Source organism: Armigeres subalbatus, chromosome 3, assembly GCF_024139115.2.
Source record: "Armigeres subalbatus isolate Guangzhou_Male chromosome 3, GZ_Asu_2, whole genome shotgun sequence".
In the NCBI taxonomy this organism is placed as follows: Eukaryota; Metazoa; Arthropoda; class Insecta; order Diptera; family Culicidae; genus Armigeres; species Armigeres subalbatus.
The window spans coordinates 182,539,673-182,565,204 of NC_085141.1; the positions used below are offsets into that span (position 1 = coordinate 182,539,673).

General features: G+C 42.4%; 1 protein-coding gene and 2 long non-coding RNA genes across 6 annotated transcripts; 2 read left to right on the plus strand and 1 right to left on the minus strand.

Annotated features, from left to right (window-relative positions):
* The first annotated feature begins 2,504 nt into the window (after positions 1-2,504).
* LOC134219469 (uncharacterized) lies at positions 2,505-10,001 on the plus strand. Its single transcript, XR_009981575.1, has 3 exons — positions 2,505-2,550; positions 8,672-9,652; positions 9,722-10,001. It is a non-coding gene; the product is annotated as an uncharacterized LOC134219469 (long non-coding RNA).
* A 4,969-nt stretch (positions 10,002-14,970) lies between these two features.
* LOC134227690 (zinc finger protein 883-like) lies at positions 14,971-25,493 on the minus strand. The gene is made up of 2 exons (XM_062709347.1): positions 25,207-25,493; positions 14,971-16,352 (listed from the first exon to the last, which is right to left on the minus strand). Exons 1-2 carry the CDS (start codon positions 25,336-25,338, stop codon positions 15,159-15,161), a joined length of 1,326 nt encoding a protein of 441 aa, XP_062565331.1. The 5' UTR covers positions 25,339-25,493; the 3' UTR covers positions 14,971-15,158.
* Positions 17,393-20,466, plus strand: LOC134220488 (uncharacterized). Of its 4 annotated transcripts, XR_009981922.1 has the most exons (5): positions 17,393-19,430; positions 19,504-19,583; positions 19,664-19,921; positions 19,981-20,158; positions 20,214-20,466. It is a non-coding gene; the product is annotated as an uncharacterized LOC134220488 (long non-coding RNA). The 4 variants fall into 4 exon arrangements; XR_009981921.1 differs by having other exon boundaries at positions 17,393-19,583; XR_009981923.1 differs by having other exon boundaries at positions 17,393-19,583; positions 19,696-19,921.
* Positions 25,494-25,532: the final 39 nt, after the last annotated feature.

Below are 25,532 nucleotides of genomic sequence, written 5' to 3' on the forward strand. Positions count from 1 at the left end.
TATTATGGGAAGAATTTAGTGAAGGGGTCGTTCAAAAATTACGTCCAAGGTTTAAGGGGGGGAGGGGGGTCAGAGTTTTGTGACAGTTTGTGATAGGGGGAGGGAGGGGGGTTCGTCTTATGTGACGTCCATCCACAAGAAAAAATACTGAAAGCATTTAAGGAACAACTTGCATTTTAAAAACATATTCAAACTGTTAGTAAGGGACATAACTCATTATGTTATTGTAAAAATAGTGTACGAAAAAGAAAAATCAAAATAATCGCCAAAATAAAAATGACACATGTACGTACAGGGGGAGGGGGGAGTCAATGATTTGTGACAGTTTGTGACAGGTGGGGGGGAGGGGGGTTGAAAATGCCGAAAAACGATGGACGTAATTTTTGAACGATCCCGAAGTGGATATGTAAAAAGTGAGAAATGTGAGAAGTGTGAAGAGAAAACTAAGGAATGATAAGCGGGAAATGAAAAACTGAGTAAGTAAGCAATGAGCAATGAGCAGTGAGAATAAGAAGTAAGAAGTGTACAATTAGAAGTGAGAGTTGAGTGGTGAGAAATGAGTAGTGTAATGAGTAGTGAGAATGAGGCGCGAGAAGTGAGTTATGAAGAGTGAGAAAAGAAAAGTGAAAAGTTACTAATGAGAATTGAGAAGTGAAGTATGATAAGTGAAAAAATGAGTTGTGATAAGTGAAATGAATAGTGAGTAGTGGGAATTGAGAATGAGAAGTACCCAGAGTAACAATCTGTGAGGCGTTAGGCTCTGGTTAGGGTCTGTTAGTTATGCTTCCCTTCAGAAAGCATAGAACATTGACTCGTTTGTTATGCTCTTTTTCTTTTTTTTTGCGCCTTGTATTATGACAGCTGAAAACAGGAACAGCTTTCTTTTTATGCTGTCTTCTCGGTGCTCCTTGAGTGCTCTCGGCGAGAAAATAAACGTCGGCAAAAGCGACGATGTTGGTTTACTTTTTTCAAGTAAGAACTAGCGATTTTTTTAAATTAAGTTAGATTTTAACGATTTACTTGATTTCCAGAAGCCGTGGTCGTGGCTACAAAGGTGAGTCGAAGAAAAATCCCCGTCGAACGGGAGAAAAAGCGCATGAAAAAAAGATGCGTTAAAAAAAGATGGAGATTGAACGTTTGCTGTCCGACACCGCCTCGGTTGTGTCCTCCGATGAAGAGTTTACTACGATCGAAGTATACTGCTCGAGGTAAGTCATTTTTTAAATTGTTTCAAGTCGTGTTTTTAAATACTGTTTGATAATCTTTTTTTCATCCTTTTAGTGTTGCAAGGAAAAAAGTCCTGTTTGCCGATGGTGTAGTGTTTGAGGACGAATCCTCGTCATCTGGTGCTGAAACAATAAAATCACCTGCCAATATTTCCGCTTCCAAGAAACTGCGTCGGAAACGTACCTTAAAAGCAATTGCTAGGAAGCGGTTAATAGATCGTTTATAGTTACCGGTGAGCGTGGCGTTTATTTTGTAAAATAAGTGCTGTCCAATGAGCAGCTCGAAGTACGTTGAAGTTATTTCCATCCCTCTCATGTCCATTTGTTGATGAAAAAGAACGAGCAGGACGGGAACAACTTCGAGGTACTTCGAACTGCTTATTGGAACAGCACTATAACTTCACAGTATGAATGTAGCACTCGTGTAAGATTTTTTTTTTGGCGAAAGCAATTTAAAAAAAATGTAATCATCATCTCCTATGTACTTTATTGCGAGCTTAATTGTTCAAAATGTTTTTTGTGTCATTACAGGAACGTAACCCTGAAAAACAATAACAAGTATATCCGGAAGTTCGCCTGGTTCGCCGACACCTGATCTATTTCAACCACGTTGCATTAATCCGCTCAAGTGCAAATATTAGATGCTCAAGTGCAAATAAGCGATGCTCTTCAAATGATGTCCTTTCGTGGCAGCTCTACACCTTCGGGCACGCCTTCTTCTGATAGCTCTAGCATCAAACATCAAACGGTTGCAGAAATTCGGCTAATAATCCGAATCACAATATGATGGTACAGAGGCACACCACCACCCTCCTCGGCTGATGTTAGTCCCAGCATGTAAATGCCCGTTCCAAATACTTTGAATGTACATACGATCGCATCATCACCACAGTTATCATTTTCGTTCACACCATTTGTCATCACTGCCACCGCATCTGCATCTTCCGCCACCACCGTCATCCGGCATATCTCCAGGTGGTTTAATAAAAATATTCCGCAGGGAAGTTTAGTGTAGTACGCCTCATCCACGCCCATCAATGGATCAAATGCCTCAGCAGATTGACACAATTGGAACGTCTGGACCTCCTTCACGGCACTCAATATATGAGCCATCGCATTGAGATTATCAAGAGGGTGGATCTGTTGGAAACTACTTTGGAGCAAGAATAGAGCAGCTTTATTTTGAGCTTTCAAAGTTGGACAGCTAGTAAGTATAATATTTAACTTTTAAAAAATGGTTTGTGATTAGCAATAGAAAACCTCTACTTATTTTTTCAGCTATTAGTTATATTTGCTTGTCCACTCGCTTCTGTCCCAGTTGAAGGTTGGTGTTTTGAAACAGCTGATAAAGAATGCGAAGGTGTGCTACAATGATGCCCTTTACTTTAATTCCTTTGGAGAATCCTCCAGTAGTTTCTTTTCCTACAGGAATACTTTCAGAGATGCATTCAGGAACTACTTTGGTGATTCCTCCAGGCATTCCTACTGAGATTCTTCAGGGTGGAAATCCTTTTGGAAACCCGTGGAAACATTTGAGACTTCAACGGAAATACGTCCGAGATTTCGATAGGAATCCTTCTAGGATTCCAAATCTTTTTAGGGTCGCCATAGGAATTCATTTGAGATTCCGAAGGGAAACTTTTGGAGAATTTCTACGGACTTATGAGATTTCAAAAAGAAGCTTTCTGAGACTTCTGCAGGAGCTCTTCCGAGAATTTCTTTTGAAGATTACTGCAGGAATTTCTTCGGGTATTTCTCCAGGAATCCCCACAGAGATTCCTTCAGGAGTTCCTGCAGGAGATATTTTAGATTTTTTGGAAATTCCTACAGAAGTTCCTTGGGAGATTCTTTCAAAAAATCCTTAGCAGATTCCTCCAGTAGTTCCTTCAAAGAAACCTTCAGGATTTTCTCAGGAGATTCCTACAGAAATTCTTTCAGAGATGCATCTAGGAGTTAATTCGGAGATTACTTCAGGAATTCCTATTGAGATTTCTCTGATACATAGTTCCTTCGAAGATTCCTCCAGGAGTTCATTCGGAGATTTCTCCAAGAGTTCCTTCGGCGATGCCTCCAGCAGTTCCTTTGAAGATTCCTCCAGAAGCTCCTTCAGAGGTTCCTCCAGCAGTTCTTTCGAAGATTCCTCCAGGAGTTGCCTCGGAGATTTCTCCTAGAGCTCCTTCGTAGATTCTTCCAGCAGTTCCTTCAAAACTTTCTCCAAGAGTTACTTCGTAGATTTTCCAGAAATTCTGTCGGAAATTCCTCCAGGAGTTCCTTCGAAGATTCCTCCAGGAATCCTTACAGAGATTCGCTCAGGAGTTCCTCCAGGTGAGAGTTCCTCCTTGAGAGCTTCCACCAAAAATTCCTTAGGAGATTTCTCCAGTAGTCTCGAAGATTCCCCCAGGATTTTCTCTGGAGATTCCTACAGGAATTCTTTCAGAGATGCATCTAGGAGTTACTTCGGAGATTCCACAAGGAATTCCTACTGAGATTTCTCTAATAGTTGCTTCGAAGATTCATCCAAAAGTTCCTTTGAAGATTCCTTCAGCAGTTCCTTCGGAGACTTCTCCAGGAGTTGCTTCGAAGAATTCTCCTAGAGTTAGCTTCGGAGATTCCTTGAGGAGTTTGTTCGGTGATTCCTCCTGGAGTTTCTTCGAAGATTTGTCCAAGAGTTCCTTTCGGAGGTTCCTACGAAGATTCCTGCACGAGTTTCTTTAGAGATTCCTTCAGGAGTTACTTAGGAGATTTTCTAGCAGTTCTTTGGGAGATTCCTCCAAAAGTGCCTTAGGTTATTCCTCTAAGAATTCGTTAGGAGTTCTCTTCGGAACTGAGATTTCTCCAATAACTTTTTTGAAGATTCTTCCCGGAGTTCCTTCGGTGATTTCTCCAAAATTTACTTCGGAGATTCCTCCAGCAGTTGCTTCGGAGATTCCTCCAGGAGTTACTTTGTAGATTTTCCATAAACTGTTTCAGAGATATCCCCGGGAGTTCCTTCGGCGATTGCTCCAGGAGTTCTTTCGAAGATCCCTGCTGGAGTTCTTTTGAAGATTCTTCTAGCATTCATTCTAGATTCTTCTAAACAACTTTTGAGACTTCAACGGATATACTTCCGAAATTTCGATAGGAATCCTTCTGGGGTTCGTAATCCTTTTTGGGTCTCGTTTGAGATTTCCATTTGAGATTTCGAAGGAAGTTCTTCCGAAGATTCCTCCAACAGTTTCTTCGGAGATTCTTCCAGCAGTTCCTTCGGAGGTTCGTCCAGGAGTTCCTTTGGAGGTTCCGCCAGGAGTTCTTTCGGAGATTCCTACAGTAGTTCCTTCGGAGATTCCTCCAAAAATTCTTTAGGAGGTTCCTCCAGTAATTTCTTCGAAGATTCCTTCAGGATTTCCTTCGGAGATTTCCACAGGAATTCTTTCAGAGACTCATCTAGGAGTTACTTAGGAGATTCCTCTAGGAATTCCTACTGAGAATTCTCCAATATGTTCGTCGTCCAGGAATTCTTTTGGAGATTCCTCCAGCAGTTCCTTCTAATATTCATCCATGACATTCTTTGGAGATTTCTCCAAGAGTGTTTTTTTCTGTCCAGGAGTCACTTCGTAGATTTTCTAGAAGTTCTTTCGGAGATTCCTCTAGGAGTTACTTCGGCGATTCCTTAATGAGTGCCTTCGAAGCAGTTCCTTTGGAGGTCCCTGCAGGAGTTCCTTCGAAGATCCCTGCAGGAGTTTCTTTGAGAAACCCCTCGGTGAAAATCCTTTTGGGATCCCGTGGAAACATTTGATACTTCAACGGATATACTTCCGAGATTTCGATAGGAATCCCTCTGGGATTCGAAATCCTTTTGAGGTCTCGATGGGAATCCATTTGAGATTTCTAAGAGAAACTTTTAAGATATTTCTACGGGAATACTTCGGAGATTTCAATAAGAAACCTTCAGTGATTCCTGCAGGAATTCTTCCGAAGATTCCTGCAACAGTTCCTTCGGAGATTCCTCCAGCTGTTCCCACGACGATATCACCAGGATTTTTTTCGGAGATTCCTGCAAGAGTTTCTTTGGAGATTACTGTAGGAGTTTCTTCGGAGATTCCTCTAAAATTTCTCTAGGAGGTTCCTACAATAGTTTCTTCGAAGATTCCTCTAGGATTTCCCTCGGAGATTCCCACAGGAATTCTTTTAGAGATCCATCTAGGTGTTACTTCGGAAATTTCTCCAGCAGTTCCTTCGAAGATTCTTCCAGGAGTTGCTTCAGAGACTTCTCCGATAGTTCCTTTGGAGATTGTTTCAACAGTTCCTTCGGAGATTTTTCTAGGAGTTACTTCGTAGATTTTCCAGAAGTCTTCTCGGAGATTCCTCCAGGAGTTCCTTCGAACATTCCTGCAGCAGTTCCTTCGAAGATCCCTGCAGGATTTTCTTTGGGGAATCCTACAGGAGTTCTATCGGAGATTCTTCTAGGAGTTTCTTCGCAGATTGCTCCTGGAGTTTCTTCGATGATTCCTCCAGGATTTTCATCGTAGATTCCTACAGGAATTCTTTCAGAGATGCATCTAGAAGTTACTACGAAGACTTCCAGGCATTCCTTCTGATATTTCTCCAATAGTTTCTTCGTAGATTCCTCCAGTAGTTTCTTCATAGATTTCTCCAATAGTCCCTTTCGGAGATTCCTTCAGGAGTTCCTTCGAAGATTTCTGCAAGAGTTCCTTTAGAGATTCCTGCAGGAGTTTCTTTGGAGATTTAACTGGTATTCATCCGGAGATTCCTCTACGAGTTCCTGCGAAGATTCTTGCACGAGTTTCTTCGGAGATTCCTCCAGGCATTCCTATAGATTTACATACTATTTTATATTCCTCCAGAAATTGTCTTGGGTGATTCCTCCGAAAGTTCCGTAGGAGATTCCTCCAGAAGTTCCTTAGGAGATTCCTAGAAATATCCAAAATAACTTCTGGTGGGATCTCCGAATGAGCTCCTGCAGGAATTTACGAAGGAACTTCAGGAGGAATCTCCGGAAAAACTTCTGGATTAATCTTCGAAGGAACTCCTGTAGGAATCCCTGAAGTAATAACTGGTGCCAACTTGGAAAACCTACGCCTTGCTTGCAAAAGCGTTGTATTTTCTAATCCGGAGATGGCGAGTTCGATTCTTGATCCTGTCTAGTATGTTTCCGGTTGGGAAACATTCTCGACTTCCACATAAGATACATACTCATGCAATGGTGGGCAATGAAAGCTTTCAATTAATAACTGAGGAAATAATAAAATGATGCTAATTTGAATAGCAGACTAAGTTCAAGTTAGAATGTAGAGCCATAGAAGTAGAATAACTTGTGCAACTCCAAAAGTAACACCTGGAGGGACTTTCGAAGGAACTCTCGGAGAAATCTCCGAAGAAACTCCTGCTGAATCTCCGAAAGAACTCCTGCAGGAATCTTCCAAAGTAACTCCTGGAGGAACCTCCGAAGAAAGTTATGAAGGAATCTCCCAAGGAACTCCTGGATGCATCTACAAAAGAATTCTCGGAGAAATCTCCAAAGGAACTCCTGAAGGATATGCTGGAGAGCTCTCAGAAGGGTTCCCTCGAGGTATCTCAGAAGTATTTCCTGGGAAAATCTTCCAGGAATTCCTGGAGGAATCACCGAAGGAACTCCTAGAGAAATATACCAAGGAACTCTTTAAGAAATCTCAGTAGGGATTTCTGTGGGAATCTTCGAAGGAATTCCGTGATGCAGGCTCCGAAAGAATCCTTGAAGGAATCTGAGAAGGAACTCCTGAAGGATTTTTTCCACAGAAGGATTTCCTGGAATTCATGGAGAAATCTCCGAAGAAACTCCTGCAGGAATCTCCGAGGGAACTCCTAGAGGGATCTATCTTGGACGAATCTTCGATGGAATTTCTAAAAGATTTTCTTCCTCAGAAGGAATCTCCCAAGATTGCCAGGATGCAGCTCCGAAAAAAAATCTTGGAGGAATCGCCGAAAAGACTCCTGAAGGATTTTCTTCCTCAGAAGAAAATCTCAGAAATCTCAGAAGTATTTCCTAGAAAAATCTTCCAGGAATTCCTGGAGAAATCTCCTATGTAAGTCCTGTAGCAATCTCCGAAGGAACTCTTACAGGAATCTCGGAAGAAAATCGTGTTAGAATCTCCGAAGGAACTCCTGATGAAATCTCCAATGAAACTTCTGGAGGAATCTCCGGAAGAACTCCTGGAGAAATCTCCGAAGAAACTCCCGCAGGAACTTATGGAGGAATCTCCGAAGGAACTCCAGTAGGCATCTCCGAAAGAACTCATCGAGGAATCTTCGAAGGAACTCCTGAATGAATCTCCGAACAAACTCCTGGAAAAATCACTGAACGAATTCTTGTAGGGATCTCCGAAAGTACTTCCGGAGAAATCTTTGAAGCAACTCTTGGAATCACAGAAAATTAAGAATTCCTGGAGAAATCTCCTAAGGTACTTCTGCAGGAATCTCCCATGGAACTTCTGAAGAAATCTCAGTAGGGATTTGCGTGGGAATCTCGGAAGGAATTTCTGGATGCAGCTCCGAAAGAATCCTTGAGGGAATTAACGAAGGAACTCCTGAAGGATTTCTTCCTTAGAAAGGTTTCCTGGAGGAATCTCAGAAGAATTTCCTGGAGGAATCTCAGAAGGATTTCCTAGAGGTATCTCCGAATGAACTCTTGCAGGAATCTCAGAATGAACTCCTAGAGGATTATCTCAAGGAATTCAAATTCTTGGAGGAATCTGCGAGGGAATTTCTTAAGGGTTTTGTTCCTCATTTCCTAGAAAAATCTTCCAGAAATTCTTGGAGGAATCTAAGAAGGAACTCTTTCAGGAATCTGCAAAAGAACTCCTGGAATCTCCGAAAGAACTCATGTAAGCATCTCCGAAGGAACTTCTGCATGAATATTTCAAAGCACTGTAAGCATCTGCGAAAGGAACTCCTGAATGAATCTCCGAACGAACTCCTGTGTGCTCCGAACGAACTCCTGGAACAATCTCTGAACGAATTATTGTAGGTGTAGGGATTGAGATGGGCCCTCCAAAGGAATTTCTGAAAAATCCCCGATACTCTTGGAGGCATCTCTGAAAGAACTGTTCCAGGAATCTCCGAAACTATTTCTGGAGAAATCTTTGAAAAGAATTCCAGGAGCAATCTCAAAAAAAAATCCAAGAGAAATCTCCGAAGGAATTCCTCGAAGAATCTCCGAAGGAAGTCCTGTAGTAATCTCCGAGAGAACTCTTAGAGGATTCTCCGAATAACTCCTGCACTGCCGTGAATCTGTCCCATCTTTGCTGGGTTTCCTATTCATATCGGACAAATATGCGATTCACGGCAGTGCAGGAATCTCCCAATGAACTCCTGAAGGATGTTCTTCCTCCTTCCTTCTTTTCGACCAGGGCCACCGCAAATGTACCGTAGTCTCACTCCCGTATTAAACTTGGCATCACTAATTACAGTCCCCAGAGCAAACAGCTGGATCTATATTGCGGTCCCCAGCTGGGCCAGCCAGTGGAAACACTCAGCTGGAGCCATAAACCTCCACCACCACCGTAAGTCATCACCGAACAAACGAACAGAGCGCAGGGCATCCAATCTTCGCACTCGTACTATCAGAAAGCTGGCACGCTAGAAAGTCTTGCCGAAAAGGTGCGTTCTACCCAAGCGCCAACCGACGCATGTCAGCCGGAACCGGTGTCACCATGTCGCAATCCTATCAAAGGTTTCCACGAAGCGGTTTCGATCAACACCTGCTTCTACTCGGATACGCAGACTACCAATCACTCGGGAGACACGCCTAACATCCGACCTTATGCAAGCAGCTCCAATCGCCGGCGACACACTTGACCGTTGCGGACATTAGGAACCTCCACCGCCATCATGCAGTCCGAAGTACGGTTCATCGCCACTGGATCCTTTCAAAACCCTCCCGTCCGGCGTTAGATTAGTTCAGACTGCAGTACAAAAACGACGGAAATCTTTTCAGCTCTCAAGTAAGGATCCTCGGGATTTTCGCCATCGTTTAATCGGCATTGCATTAATCTTTGCCTCGGATGAATATCGAGCTTGGTTGCGACGAGCACCCAGCATTTCTGCTACGAACAAATCTTGGCATCCCAAATCAGCAGCGGACCATTGGTTCTCTTGTTCGGCCTACATCTACAGCAGCCGGTTGCTCACTGGACCAGATTATGCCGATGCCGCATGTCTTCACTGCCGGCACGGTCTATGTCCTCGCTACATATCGTCGTCAATTCGTTAATCAAGTGTCCAGCGTATGCGACAGCTGTTGGAACTGACTCAAGCTGGTCGGATGGTGTACCAGGATCAGCAATGGCAGCCCTCATCGGCCATCAGAGCCCGGCACCTAAACCGAGCACAGCACTGCCCCACAACCATCGTCAGATCGACATTAACCCGGCCGAGTATACAAAGCACAGGTGGGACGGAACTTGCTAACAAATTAGAAACTGTGGAATAATAATTTGTTTTGTTTTTTTTTCCTTTAGTTGTTGGCGCATTCGGAATGTCCAGAATGTTGTGGATCCATCTGCTTGCCGGTCGTGGATTACGGGGCATGTCTGAAATGTCCCAAGCGCAGCAACCGATGATCCGAGATGTACTGCTCACTACTTCCCAGCTGCTTCCCAGCGGCAATCCGTGGAGAACCTGCTTACTGCCCGCCACGCTGCCCGCAAGCTGCACCCGGAACGGATCTTGGCTTCGGCACGGCTGTTCTAGCGAAAATTCCGAAAGATGCAGGTGTTCCGTATTACTTATTTGGTACAATAAATAATTTCCCACGATCTATCTTTATTAATAAAGTATTTACATCTAACTGTCATTTGAGGCAGTTATGTAATTATATACTTTCTCTAGTAAATATGTATATACTTTACATAATTCTGCCTTGAATGACAGCTGGATGTAAATAAACCAGCATGAAAATCCCTTTTGGAACGAACCTAACCGCTACCTAACCGCCCAAAGCGAAACATATCTAACGTTTCCCTAACGTGAGAATAACAGGTTAGATGAAATTATGCACCAAACATGAACATACCTAACAAAAGTGTGTCATTCTAGCGTAACTTTAGCCTCACTTTACCCTAACTGTTAGTGAGAATGTTAGTGTAACTATCTCACAGGTTAGATGCACATTATGCTCAAGTTAGAGTAACCTTCCTTGCTGGGTAAGAAGAGTAAAGTGAGAAATGAGTACTAAGAAGTGAGAAGTGAAAAGTGAGCAGTGATAATTGAGAAATAGTGCATAGTGAGGCTTGCTCTAACTCATTCTCACTCACTCGCTCTAATTCTCTATCACTCACTCGCTCTAACTCATTCTCACTCACTTCCTATCACTCATTCACTCTCTCAATCTCACTCATACACACACATTCTCACTCACTCCCTCAATCTTTATTATTATTATTTAATCAGACTAAGGCCGAAGTGGCCTGTGCGGTATATAAGAGTCTTCTCCATTCGGCTCGGTCCATGGCTACACGTCGCCAACCACGCAGTCTACGGAGGGTCCGCAAGTCATCTTCCACCTGATCGATCCACCTTGCCCGCTGCGCACCTCGCCTTCTTGTGCCCGTCGGATCGTTGTCGAGAACCATTTTCACCGGGTTACTGTCCGACATTCTGGCTATGTGCCCGGCCCATCGCAGTCGTCCGATTTTCGCGGTGTGAACGATGGATGGTTCTCCCAACAGCTGATGCAATTCGTGGTTCATTCGCCTCCTCCACGTACCGTCCGCCATCTGCACCCCACCATAGATGGTACGCAGCACTTTCCTTTCGAAAACTCCAAGTGCGCGTTGGTCCTCCACGAGCATCGTCCAGGTCTCGTGTCCGTAGAGGACTACCGGTCTAATTAGCGTTTTGTAGATTGTCAGTTTGGTACGGCGGCGAACTCTATTCGATCGGAGCGTCTTGCGGAGTCCAAAGTACGTACGATTTCCAGCCACTATGCGTCTCCGAATTTCTCTGCTGGTGTCATTTTCGGCAGTCACCAGTGAGCCCAAGTACACAAATTCTTCTACCACCTCGATTTCGTCACCACCGATGCAAACTCGCGGTGGGTGGCTCACATTGTCTTCTCTTGAACCTCTTCCTATCATGTACTTCGTCTTCGACGTGTTGATGACTAGTCCGATCCGCTTAGCTTCCCTCTTCAGTCTGATGTAGGCTTCCTCCATCTTCTCAAAGTTACGTGCCATAATATCTATGTCGTCGGCGAAACCAAATAGCTGGACGGACTTATTGAAAATTGTACCACTCGTGTTAATCCCTGCTCTTCGTATTACCCCTTCCAAAGCGATGTTGAATAGCAAACACGAAAGACCATCACCTTGCCGTAACCCTCTGCGGGTTTCGAAGGGACTCAAGAATGCCCCTGAAACTCGAACTACGCACATCACCCGATCCATCGTCGCTTTGATCAACCGTGTCAGTTTATCCGGAAAACCGTGTTCGTGCATTAGCTGCCATAGCTGGTCCCGATCGATTGTATCATATGCTGCTTTGAAGTCGATGAATAGATGATGTGTGGGCACGTTGTATTCGCGGCATTTCTGCAGTACTTGGCGAATGGCGAACACCTGGTCCGTGGTGGAGCGTTCGCCCATAAAACCCGCCTGGTACTGCCCCACGAACTCCCTTGCAGTTGGTGCTAGTCGACGGCATAAAATTTGGGAGAGTACCTTGTAGGCGGCGTTCAGCAATGTGATTGCGCGGTAGTTGCTACAATCCAGCTTATCGCCCTTTTGTAGATGGGACACACGACACCTTCCATCCACTCCTGCGGCAAAACTTCCTCCTCCCAAATCTTGGTAATGACCCAGTGCAGCGCTCTAGCCAGTGCCTCACCACCGTGTTTAAATAGCTCTCCTGGTAGTTGGTCAACCCCAGGGGCTTTGATGTTTTTCAGCCGGCCAATCTCCTCCTGGATTTCCTGGAGATCCGGAGCCGGTAGAATTATGTCCTGCGCGCGTTCTCCCAGGTCCATCACCATACCGCCATCTTCGTCTGCCACATCGCCATTCAGGTGCTCTTCGTAGTGCTGCCGCCACCTTTGGATCACCTCACGCTCGTTCGTAAGAAGGTTCCCGTTTATGTCCTTACACATATCAGGCTGTGGCACGTGGCCCTTACGTGAACGGTTTAACTTCTCATAGAACTTTCGTGTGTTATTAGCGCGGTACAGTTGCTCCGTCTCTTCACGGTCTCGATCTTCCTGCTGGCGCTTTTTCCTCCGGAAAATCGAGTTTTGTCTGTTCCGCGCCTGTTTATATCGTGCCTCGTTCGCCCTCGTGCGGTGTTGCAGCAATCTTGCCCATGCTGCATTCTTCTTTTCCACTAACTACTCACATTCGCCGTCATACCAGTCGTTTCTCTGATCCGGGGGCACCGTGCCTAGTGCAGCGGTTGCTGTGCTACCAATGGCGGATCGAATATCTCCAGCCATCTTCAAGAGATGCTGCGCCTAGCTGCTCTTCCGTTGGAAGTGCCCATTCCAGCTGCTGCGCGTATTCTTGGGCTAGTCTACCGTCTTGTAGTCGCCCAATGTTAAGCCGCGGCGTCCGACTTCGACGCGTGTTGTACACCGTCGAGAGTTTTGAGCGCAGGCATACTGCAACGAGGTAGTGGTCGGATTCAATATTCGCACTGCGGTAAGTGCGGACGTTCGTGATGTCGGAGAAGAATTTACCGTCGATTAGAACGTGGTCGATTTGGTTTTCCGTTTCTTGGTTAGGTGATCTCCATGTGGCCTTGTGGATATTTTTGCGGGGAAAGAAGGTGCTTCGGACTACCATTCTGCGGGAGGCTGCGAAGTTTATGCATCGTTGGCCGTTGTCATTCGATACGGTGTGCAGACTATCCGGTCCGATGACCGGTCTATACATTTCCTCCCTTCCTACCTGTGCGTTCATGTCACCGATGACGATTTTGACGTCCCGCAGTGGGCATCCATCGTATGTCTGCTCCAGCTGTGCGTAGAACGCTTCTTTCTCGTCGTCGGGTCTCCCTTCGTGTGGGCAGTGCACGTTGATGATGCTATAGTTGAAGAAACGGCCTTTAATCCTCAGCTTGCATATCCTTGCGTTGATTGGCTGCCACCCAATCACGCGTTGGCGCATCTTACCCAGCACTATGAAGCCGGTTCCCAGCTCGTTGGTGGTGCCACAGCTTTGGTAGAAGGTAGCCGCTCGATGCCCGCTTTTCCACACTTTCTGTCCTGTCCAGCAAATCTCCTGCAGCGCCACGACGTCGAAGTTGCGGGGATGTAATTCATCGTAGATCATCCTGTCGCAACCTGCGAAACCTAGCGACTTGCAATTCCATGTTCCAAGCTTCCAATCGTGATCCTGTATTCGTCGCCTAGGTCTTTGCCGATTATATCGAGTCGCATTATCTCTTATATTGTTCGTAATGATTGGTTTTCTAGGCGGCTTATTGGGCCAGCGCAAACCTCCTGTCTCGTCGGAGGGCCGTCGTGTCAGGGCTGTTTAGCGTCCCACCTAACACCAGGACTTGGGCTTGTGCGCTTTGAGCGGCACACGGTCGCTTTGGTGGGGCCTACTTGCGGATACATGCAGCTTTTTATAGAGGTTTAACAGGGCCCACTGTCAAACCCCACCACATCCTAGGCAAGCCCCACAACTCGCAGATGGCCTGGGGAGGGGTCGTCAAGCCCTTGGACATAGTCCCTGCTCCCTCAATCTTACTCACTCACATTCACTAACTCTGGCTAATTTCCATTTTTCTCCAATATTTTGATTTACATATCAATTGGCAAAGTCACCTAATGAAGAAGTGCCTGGCGCTCAGCTCAGTACTAGAATCATGATTTTTTATTTCATGAGCATTGAAAAAATGTGAAATTGAATGAGACAATAACGTATTATAATATTTATTAAATAATTATAATCTGGGGGCTACGGATAGTAAAAAAATCTAATAAATGAGGGGGTCAAAGGCAAAGGGGTGTAAGTGACAAAAAGTTGGTTTTGAAAAAAATGGGTGCAAAGTTTTTCTACATTTTTTCGTTTCATACAAATTGTATGGAAGTTCAAAAAATTACTAATTTTCTGTGAATTTTCACATTTTTTTTAAACATCGTGCAACCTATATATTATACAACAATATATTGCCACAAAGTTCAAGAACCAAAGGATTTTTTGCTGTAGTCAACTCAATTTTGACAAAAATGGTACTTACACCCCTCTGCTTCTAACCCCGTCAAATATTATAACACATAATATATAGGCATCTTTTTCGTGGAATGTGGCCCTTCCATGATTTTGAAACGCTAGCGAACCTAGCCGAGCCGTTCGACCATTGTTGATACACAAAGAGCCTACTTTAAAACTTGCAGTTTGTTCTATGACGCCTATCTGTTTTATGGTTGAGGGGTATCCGATATGATTTGTGATCAACCAAATCTGCTAACCGAAAACTTGCACCGAAAAAATTCTTTATATTGAATATATTTGTCGCACACATAAATTTTTGCAATTTGGCGACCCAAATATATGCAATTTGTACCCACACATAAATTCAATAACTGCATATTAGAGACCACACATACATTATATTTGATTATAGATTATATTTGTACTTCGCGTGGAGAGTGGTTATGTGTGCACTAATTAGAATCATGAATTAAATTAATGGATTTTTGCCAATAAAAATGTGTGGAATTTTTGTAGTGTGGGTCGAAAAATGGGATTTTTTTTGTTGGCACTCGGTTCGATTTGAAAGATTCCCGGCCATACGGGGATATGTTCATTTCGGAACCGCTCGATCATCCTGCAGTCCTTCATTTGACAAGAAGTACGAAATACCTGGACGTCACCTCAAGAAAAACCGCGATAACTTCGAATATTTTAAATCCGTTTTTATTAATCAACAAAAAAAAACCTAGGAAGTTTTAGAAAACTATTCATTTTTTTCACATACTGCATGGCATTTCATATGCGATTTCAAAGTACATTTCAGGGTAAAACCTTTGGAGCAAATTTGGCATACAAATCGTTTTATTTGCGTGTGAGTAAGAGTGTGGGTTATAAGGTGTTGTTTCTCTACGAAGCACTTGCCGCAAGTGTCACATTTGTGGGGCCTCACACCAGTGTGAATCCGTTCGTGTCTCCTCAGAAGTCGGGTACACATAAAAGCTTTGCCGCAAATCTGGCACGAATAGGGTTTCACGCCTGTATGAGCGCGCTCATGCATCACGTGCGACGTATAGTTATTGAAAACTTTTCCACAGTAGGCGCAAACATATGTTTTGACGGTTTTGCTGCGGTACACTTTCAGATTGCATAGTTTGGGATCTCTTTCCTCCGGGGGGAGATGATTTTGCTCGTGGCGCATATAGAACATATAGCTTTTGAAAGCGGCCCCGCAGTGCTTACAAGTGTAATGTTCGCCTGAGTGAACTGAATGGTGCGCTTGCAAGTGCGTTTTTTGAGCAAATCTGTGACCACAAATATTGCAAACGAATTTTCTGTTTTGATCGTGAATTTCCGATATATGTCGAAGTAATGTTGTCCGGCTACAGAAATCTTTCGGACATTTACTACAAGGTACTCTCTCCAATGTACCGGCATGTTTAGATTCGTGTGTTCTCCATTCTGTTCTGCGAGAAAACCATTTCGAGCATGTTCTACACTTGAATCTTTTCTTACCGTGTGTTTTAATGTGCTGGTAATAGTCCTGACTTCTTATAAATTTCTCTTGGCAAGTATCGCATGTGTAGGCTTTGATCTTGTTTTTGACTACTTTAGTCGTAGTATTCACATTACCAGTTTGTTTATTATCTTTATCATTGTCAGATTCAGGATCGCGAGAAAAAACTTCAGCCTGATCTGCTTCAGTTATTTCAGTAACTGCACCTATTTCGATCGGTTTACAAGACTCAAAGTCACTAGAGTAATCTAATACTTCAAGTAGTTCGACATTCGCAATTCCTTCCAATATTATAGATTCCACTTCAACTTTTACTGGTACTTTAAGTGAACGTCGCAGCTTGGCATCCATCTCTTCACATTGTTTGCGAAATCTGTAGGATATTTGGAGATCTGCAAAACACTTTGTGCAAATATGTTGTGGTAGAGCATCGTTTTCAGATATCTGGAAAGAATAATACAATAAAGCTTATCAATGCATCAATATCTCAACTGGTATCAATATTTATAATAATTTCCTATCACCACAAATCTATTTTTCAACATACGACAAACTAATTCGGCCCAAAATATATAAAGAAAAACAATTTTTGGATTCAATGACAAAAGCTATAAAGCCTTTTTCGAATAGTTTAGTTTAAAATTAGACAAATATATAATCCTGTTAGAGTAAAATCAGCAGTGATTCAAATTGTTTGGGGCTGTCAGTTGTACTGTCCATTGTATTCCGTGTATGGTAGAAAATCGGAAATTTGTTTTCAATCAAATTAAAATATCTGCAGTTATCAGACGTCGCCACTAATTTAGATTAGTGCACATGATAGTGCATACATGCGTGCATGATGCGCACTATTAATAACATAATTCGAATTGTCGCGACTCGCGTCGCAGCGCAAGTGCTCAACCACGCGGTCCGGTTTGGTGGCGGCGCGACAATACTTGCCACACAATTAAGATACTGAGCTGAGCTTGGATCGATATTTGAATTGAGAGAGAGTTGGAGAATGAGTACATATTGGGATTCGTTACCGGAACTCGGAAGAAAAAACTAGCAAACTTCTTGAACTAGAGTTCTGTTTTAAACTACCACACTTAAGGTGACTCGGGGAGGCACTAAACACCGTGTTATTTTTCTTATCTTTCTTCTCTTTCTAGCATTATCACCTCACAACTTTAGAGCGGCGTATTTCGGTTTTTAGTTGTTTGATGTAACTGTAAATGTATCACCATGTTGATTACGAGTAAGCACACGCCGGTGATACTTTTTCAAAATCATATTTGTTGTAGAAAAAAAGCTAAGCAGTCAATAATGAAAATGATGACGATTTGATGATTGTTAGTGCTTCCCGTGTCACCTTAACTACACACACTTAAATCATTTCACAGATTTTGGTGAATTTTGCTTCAATTAACCTAAATCTCAACAGCAGAATTGTTCGGTAATTATTTCACAAAATTTTCGGCGATTTTTCCTTTGTCCAACTGTCAAAACCACCGAAAATCTGTAAAATTATTCACCGAACAGTTCTGTTGAAATCTGCGATGTACGCACACTTAAAATAAATCGCAGATTTCTTACAGATCACGCCAGATAGTCATATTGCTTCCGATACTGCTGAGCTGAGAGCGATATATTCTGCCTCACTGGACGACGTAGCCACAGTTGTTTGCTTTTTACTTGACCAGCTGACGATGTTGCCAAATATCAGAAAAGCACATCCGCTCACCGATTTACTGGGTCGTATGAATAAAAAGTAGCAAAACTCAACGCTTGTAGTATCTACTCAAAAATAAAGTCCACAGAGAAAACTACATGTTTGATATGAATAAAAACATTTTCGAACTTATGGCATATGCTACATTCGAACTTAGCCTTTACTACAGTTTACTACCATTTACTACACGGAGAAACGTCAAAACAAAATAGACCCCATGATGACGATGATGATTTCATCATTTTTTGCGGCTAATCAACAAAAGACATGTCTGTTTTGTTTGTTTTCCCTAAATTGGACTTCTATTTTCAAGAACAAAGCCGATTCGTTTCGATTCTGATGAATTATCTGCATTTGAAACATGAGTAGCAACGTCTTGAGCAGACTACAAGAAATCAGTAGTAAACTCTTGTTTTATTCATACCGAATCAGTTGTTTGTAGTATGTTCGAAATGTGTAGTGTAGTGAAGTCTCTTTTATTCATACGAACATGTTCCACAAGTGACGTTTACTACTGAAAATGTAGTAAAGTTGAACTTACTATCCTCGGTATCTGATGCCCAGTCGGCGTCAACGGAACCCACCAATGGTTTGGCAGATTTGGTACGCTTGTACTCCAGACATTTTCCTTTCGTCTTTTTGATGTGCCGGACTACTCTCTTGAGGCTTTGTCAATGTTGAATTGTTGGAGCCTGTTGAAATCTGCCTAGGAACCCTATGGGATAACAAATATCCGGCCTGGTTCACAGCATCACGTACATCAACGACCCGAGAGGTTCTCTATAGGGCTGCGTCGTTGAATCTCCAGAGCGTGTTAGCTGGATCCTCTTTTCCTATGGGTGATTTCACCGGATTGCAGTCTGTCATTTCAAAACGGTCTAGAATCTTATCGACGGCCGTAAGCTTCCTCGCTTTTCGTTGTACACCAAACGCATGCCAAGGAAATGGGTAACTTCTCCACAATCTGACATTGCAAACATCGTAGGTAAACATTTTTTCAACTCCCTAATTGTTCCTGGATTCTTACCGCAAATCAACGGATCGTCTACGTATAGCACAATGTATATTTCATCTTCGTCTTTAATTCTAGTGTAAAGGCAATAGTCATGTCGGGAGCGTACAAATCCGAGTTTCATTAATTTCTCATTAAATTTTTTCCAGCATCTGGGAGATTGTTTTAAACCATACAGAGACTTGAGCAGCCGACATATACAGTATTCGATGATGCCTTGACTCCAAGGATTTTTTCCCCATGTGTTTTTGCATATGCGATGTTTTCGTGATTTGGGCACGGAAAATCAAAATCCCGGCCCCATTTAAAATGCACGGAGACCAAAATCCGGCGGAAGATTTTCCCGAGGTTTAAGGTAACCTTCACGTCCATGTAATGGAAAGAAAAGCCTAGATGAACGCCAACGGATAACACAGTTCGTATTGTGGCAAGTTTTGCGTCAGGAGCGAAGGTCTCCTCGTAGTCCAGTCCAGACTTTTGGAGAAAACCTTTTGCTACGAGCCGAGCCTTATATCGCGTGGAGATACCGTCCACTTCATTTTTGACTCGAAACACCCACTTGGCTTTGAAAGGTTTTACACCATCAGGGCACTTGACAAAGCGCCAAACGTTATTTGCCGTCATCGATCTTAATTCGTCCTCGGTAGCGAAAGCTGTTTATCCTCGCGTTGCATGATGTCATCGTAACATATGGGGATATCTGTGGAGATTGAGCCGCCAGAAGTTGCTCTATAATTTACAAAAAAGTCAAACAACTTACCAGGTAAAAGCACTGTGAATTTCACTTATATTATTGGTAAGTCGGCTTTACCTATATATGAGTAAATTAATTTACTCAAATTTGGATGAAAAAATAATGTTTTCATTAGATTAACGAACCTGTAGTGGCGATAAGAGTCCTTCAAAACAGAAACGCAGAAACTGTTCGTTGACAAATAATGGTCTTTCGGTAAGTAAAAGAAATACAGCCTCTTATAATTACTCTAGTATATTATGCTACCAAATATTTATAATGTTACTTATTTATAGATATCTAAAAAACGAATGAAAACTATCGCAAGAATGTACCGCGACCACTGTTGTCTTCAAGCGCAGCGGGTTCGTGAAATTATTTCCATAATCCACAGCCGGAGGTATACACTATACAAGATGATAAAGACCAATACCGCTTGCTAGGTATCCAGCACCCTAACAAGTAGCTGCCGCTTTTCCCAGAGGCCCCGAAGCTAAAATCTAATCAGATACAACCGGTATCCAAATCAGAGGAAGCTGAATTTTCCCATTCAGGTAAGTTCAAATTTTATTCACTTCTAATCTCACAGTGACTATTTTTTTCCTCTTAACAGTTGGCTCGACGGTATGGCCTTTATAACAACTTTTCTCATGCACCGTGTGACACACGGATATTGACCTAAGGACTGCATCTACTATTCCGTTACGAGTGGACCAAATTGCCCAGTAGGTACATGAATGGATTACTGCTGATTAATTAGCGGGAAGTACAGGATTGCGTGCACGCAACAGGTGGGATATTTCATTATATCGAACAAAACCAATAGTAAATAATTTTGAACAATAGTCTCCAGGTGTACGACAGGATTCTTCAATTCCAACTGATCGTGCTGCATCCCAGAATATGTCCGCTATACCTTGAGCCTCTGAGGAGGTTTGGCATCATGATTCCCGTTCCAACTCTTACTATTAGTGGACCTTGTAAATTTCTCCGTCAGCTCATGCTGCAGCGGCTGTTTAATGCATTGTTGATTTATAATTTGCTTAATTGTATATTTGTCTTGCTTTAATAAATCGGTTTTTACCCGTTTCCAATTAAATCTTAATGTAATTATTAGTAAATGGAAAGTAGTCTCTGAAGGTAAAAACAAACGACGAACAAATCACCCAAATATGGGTGAATTTTACCAATTAATTTTTCATATTCATGTACCTATATATGGGTGAAAACAGTTTACCCATATATGGGTGGAGGGAATTTCACCCATATCTAGGTATGTGCAGTTTTTGGCGATTTTAGGTACTAATCACCCATATTTGGGTGAACTGAACTAAGCGTGTGGGGAAAAAGTCCGCGAACCAAATTTCCGAGGTGGGAGGCTACCTTTAAGGGGGGAAATTTTCCCGAGGTGTAAGGTAGCCTTTAAATGGGGCCGGGATTTTGATTTTCCGCGCTCAAATCCCGAAAACATCCGCATACGCAAAAATACATGGGGAAAAAATCCACGGACCAAAATCCCGAGGTGTGAGGCTACCTTTAAGCCCCAAACGCAATACAACGGAACGGCGACGGAAACGGAAAATTTGACAGTTAACCCATATATTTTCTGTCAAATTTGCCGTTTCCGTCGCCGTTCCGTTGTATTGCGTTTGGGGCTTTAACCGGCGCTCCCGTTCGCTGCGCCTCGACACCGACTCGTTATGAGTTTCGTATCTTTCTGATTGCGAAGGGAGCGCATCCATTGATGCTTCTTCAGGATCAGCTAAATATTCTTCATCGTCAGTCATGTCGTTAGCAATGCCTTCGCCGCCGAAATCATTTTCATCATCGACAGGTATAGTGACAACAGCTTCTTCCTCAAATATTTCCCCCTCTTGCTCGAGCGGGAAATTACTATCATCAACAGGCTTCAGGTGAGTGTTGAGGAAATATGTTCTCGTCGAATTTTACATCTCGAGCAATTTTTACCTTTTGGGCCTTTACCTTTACCTTCTGCGGTGTGTAGGCAACGGTGGCTTCAATTTGGAAACCTTTTTCTTTGTAGAACTTCCTTTGAGCGTAAGAGCAGTATTCTCGTCCTTGGTCAACAGTCATTTTTGAAATCGATAATCCGAATGCTGCTGATATTGTGGCTTCATATTCACGGAACTTGTCGAACACTTCTGATTTCCTGTTTAGCAAGTAGATCATGGCAAAATGACTGTAGTCATCGATGAATGATACGATGTACCTTGACCCATCCCAGGCTGGTGGGTCGATTGGGCCGCACACATCGGAATGAATACGCTCCAACGGCCGATTAGCACGACTACGAGCACCACGAGCTTCACAAAGACCAATATTCTTTACCTTTTTAAGTTCATGCAACATTCCTTCTCGAACCATGGTTTCTATACCATTCTGGCTGATATGACCAAGGCGTCTATGCCACAACTTGTTCGTTTCGCAAACATTTGCATATCCGTTTTCCAACGTAAGCACTATTTCGTACAGACTACCTACTAACGCGCCTGATGCTAAAACATCACCATCCCTCTTCAAGAAGGTCATGCCATGCTGCCGGAGAATACCACATCGATTCTAGCTCGTGCAAGTTTCGTCACTGACATCAAGTTCTCTCTCTGCTCAGGTACGAATAAAACGTCTTTCATCTTGAACAATACTCCTTTGTTACATCGCATCATCGCTTGACCTTCTTTAGCCACTTTAATCTCGATAGCGCTCTCCAGCACGTGAGAACATGAAAACAATGATTTTACACTCACCAAATGATCACTGCAACCGGAGTCCAATTTGAATTTAACTTTGTTAGTAATGGCTTAATTTGAAATAGTCGTGTCTGCCATAAAGCTGACTGCACTGCGTTTTACACAGTTGGCTTCGCTTTTACCATGCCTATGGCGACCGTTACAAGGGTGACCATTGTTCTACCTGTTGCCATCGATATGCTCTCCACCACGTTGCTTGCATTTTTTTTCGTTTGACCAAGCTTACCGCATTTATGGCATTCCCCAACGAATTTGCTCTGGCTAATTCCAGAAAATACTGCTGGTTTTTCCTTCATGCTATCCTCTTTACGATCGAACCGTTTCGATACATCTGCCAAAAGCCTTTGCTTTACCACATCTAAGGTTAAATCTTCTTCGCTAACATTTTCCAACGCCGTCACCAACGGGTCAAACGATTCCAGTAGAGTTAGAAAAGTTGCGACACCAGTTTTAAGCTTTCTCACTAGTCCATCAAACTCCACTAGATGGCTTTGCATATCAGTTCCTGCCTTCATCCTTAGCCGAGCTAACTGCTTCCGAATTACCCGGATAAAAATTTACAGTAACTTGTATGACATAACCCAATGAAATACCATAGATTGTGTGGCAAACAATACAAACTATTGAAATGTTCACGGTTGTAAAAGATCTTTATTGTACGTACATTAAAATAACAATATATTTAAATGTTATCGATATATTCTATTATATTTTTATTGTTCGCTTATGTTTACCACAGATAACAGACATCCAGGCTAGAACAAATTTTACCCAAAAAGCTGTGTAAATCAAAGTACGTTAGAATACTGACTGTGGCAATACGTCGTTTGGTGGCGCTAGGTGTAATTCATGGCGTCATGCGTAATAGCTGTCATATTTCATCAAACAAACATATCGCGCCAAAATGATACCAAGCTTGTCGCCTCTTCCAGCACGTGATAACTGTTGATGTTTATTTTTCATGCACTATGGGATCAAAATAAAACAAATAAAAAAAAAACAAATTCTGCAAAACGTATGTTCATACCTTCAAACAACCTAGTTCAATTGCCAAGTAAAGTTTCTACTACCAAACTTTTCATATTGATGAATAAATATGTGCTTATAATAGTTTTTTTTAAATATTGCAATTAGTTAAAATTGTTAACTACTATCGAAGAGATCATTTTCTTCTTCTCATTGGCATTACATCCCCACACTGGGACAGAGCCGCCTCGCAGCTTACTGTTCATTAAGCACTTCCACAGTTATTAACTGCGAGGTTTCTAAGCCAGGTTACCATTTGTCCATTCGTTTATCATGAGGCTAACATTACGATACTTTTATGCCCAGAGAAGACGAGACAATTTCCAATCCGAAAATTGCCTAGACCGGCACCGGGAATCGAACCCAGCCACCCTCAGCATGGTCTTGCTTTGTAGCCGCGCGTCTTATCGCACGGGTAAGGAGGGCCCCACTATCGAAGAGATATAGTGTTCCAAAACAATTATTCATTGCCGAGAATGCTAGTTATATTCTTATACATAACATGAATTGAAAGACTAAACGGGACATGAAAAGTTGAGGAATCATGAATATACTTGAGCACAAAATATGGCCTTTTCATCCTTTTATATGGGGCACACACTTGTGGTATTCGTACCATGGTACAAGGCGACAAGAAAATAATTTCAAGGCTATCTTTAATGAAGACAATAATTGGTATGGCACTCATTTCAAGATTTTTGTGCCATGGTACGAATACCACAAGTGTGTCCCCCATATTAGTGCTTCGATGCTGGTTGTGACGAGGACTGTGGGCACTGTGGCTAATGGAATGGATGGTAAAGATTCAAAAGAATTACAATAATGAAAATACAAACAAAGGGTGTAGCTGCTGTTCACCATCGAAACATTTCAGGGAACATCCATAAATTACATAACCTTAGAGGGGTGGCCTGAAGTGTGAAAATCTATACAAAAATTCTAGATAATTCATATAAAAAGTGTAACATAGGGAGAGGAGGTGTCATACATCAAGACAAAATTTTCAAAACGACTTATCTGCTTTTGTAAACAAAGATTCGAACGACGATTTGACGAATCTGATAGCTCTCCCACGCAAACCAATACCATATCAATAGGTAGGTGAAAGATTCCGCTACCTGTTGATGGTGTTGGTTTGCGTGGGAGAGCTATCAGATTCGTCAAATCGTCGTTTGAATCTTTGTTTACAAAAGCAGACAAGTCGTTTTGGAAATTTTGTCTTGACATGATAGTTTTAGCGTTACGTATTTAATGGATTTTCCCTCATCAGGAAACAAACCATGCGCTCCATGATGGCAGAGAAAACGCTTGCATTAGTGTGACAAAGAAACATCACATATGGAACTGAAACCAGAGTGAGGAGGATGATGTGTTGTTTATGACTATGGTAGGTGGTTGCGCCTAAAATTTTGACAGCTTCTTGATGAGAGAAACTATGCGATGCCAGCGCCTCCATGAGATTGCCACTTGTGTTGCGTTTCAAATCGTCCGTTAAATTTCTTACACACGATTGAAAACGGACTTGTATGTCTGTTCTCTGTGGTTTTGCAGAATTTGTTTTTTTTTACCTTTTTGATCACATAGTGCATGAAAAATAAACATCAACAGTTATCACGTGCTGGAAGAGGCGGCAAGCTTGGTATCATTTTAACGCGCAATGTTTGTTTGATGAAATATGACAGCTAGTACGCATGACGCCATGAATTACACCTAGCGCCACCAAACGACGTATTGCCACAGTCAGTATTCTAACGTACTTTGATTTACACAGCTTTTTGGGTAAAATTTGTTCTAGCCTGGGATGTCTGTTATTTGTGTTTTAGGTAAAAAATAACGAAATCTTCTGAAAATGCCAAATACCTAAAATTCGGTAAAAATTAACGATAATTATCGCTAATTTATAACGATATCTGTAGTTAACATTTATTACCTAATTTTAGGTAAAAAATAATGTAATTTTAGGTAATGCTATCTAAGAGTGTTCGGGGTACCTCATTTGATATTTTTTTCACTGGGGCAATAAATACCGCACGCTGATTGCTTACCTGAATCGAAGCACAAAAACAAAGTTTTTCCACTATTTTTTGCGACTCATTCACGAATATATTCATCAGGAAATCTTTTGATTGGCACACTCGGCACTTGAATAAGTTGTAGTTATCTTTCAGCGGATACATTTTCAATAAATATTGAAGTTTTGCTAAAATTGTTCTGCTATTCTCTTTTTACACGAAAACACGTCAAGCAAAATGTGCAAAACAAAGGTTTGTTTGATGGGAAAAGGACGGTGATAAAAAACATCGAATCCTTCTGTCGTGCAGTTTTATTTTGCAGCGGGGTGAAGAGAGAAGTTTTTCGAACCTGGTTTTTG

Bases quoted from the DNA above. Each gene is read 5' to 3' on its own strand.
- LOC134227690 (XM_062709347.1), bottom strand. From the start codon at position 25,338: ATGTATCCGCTGAAAGATAACTACAACTTATTCAAGTGCCGAGTGTGC. The intron at 16,353-25,206 runs GTAAGCAATCAG...TATTCTTTCCAG, and splicing joins GTTTTTGTGCTTCGATTCAG to ATATCTGAAAACGATGCTCT.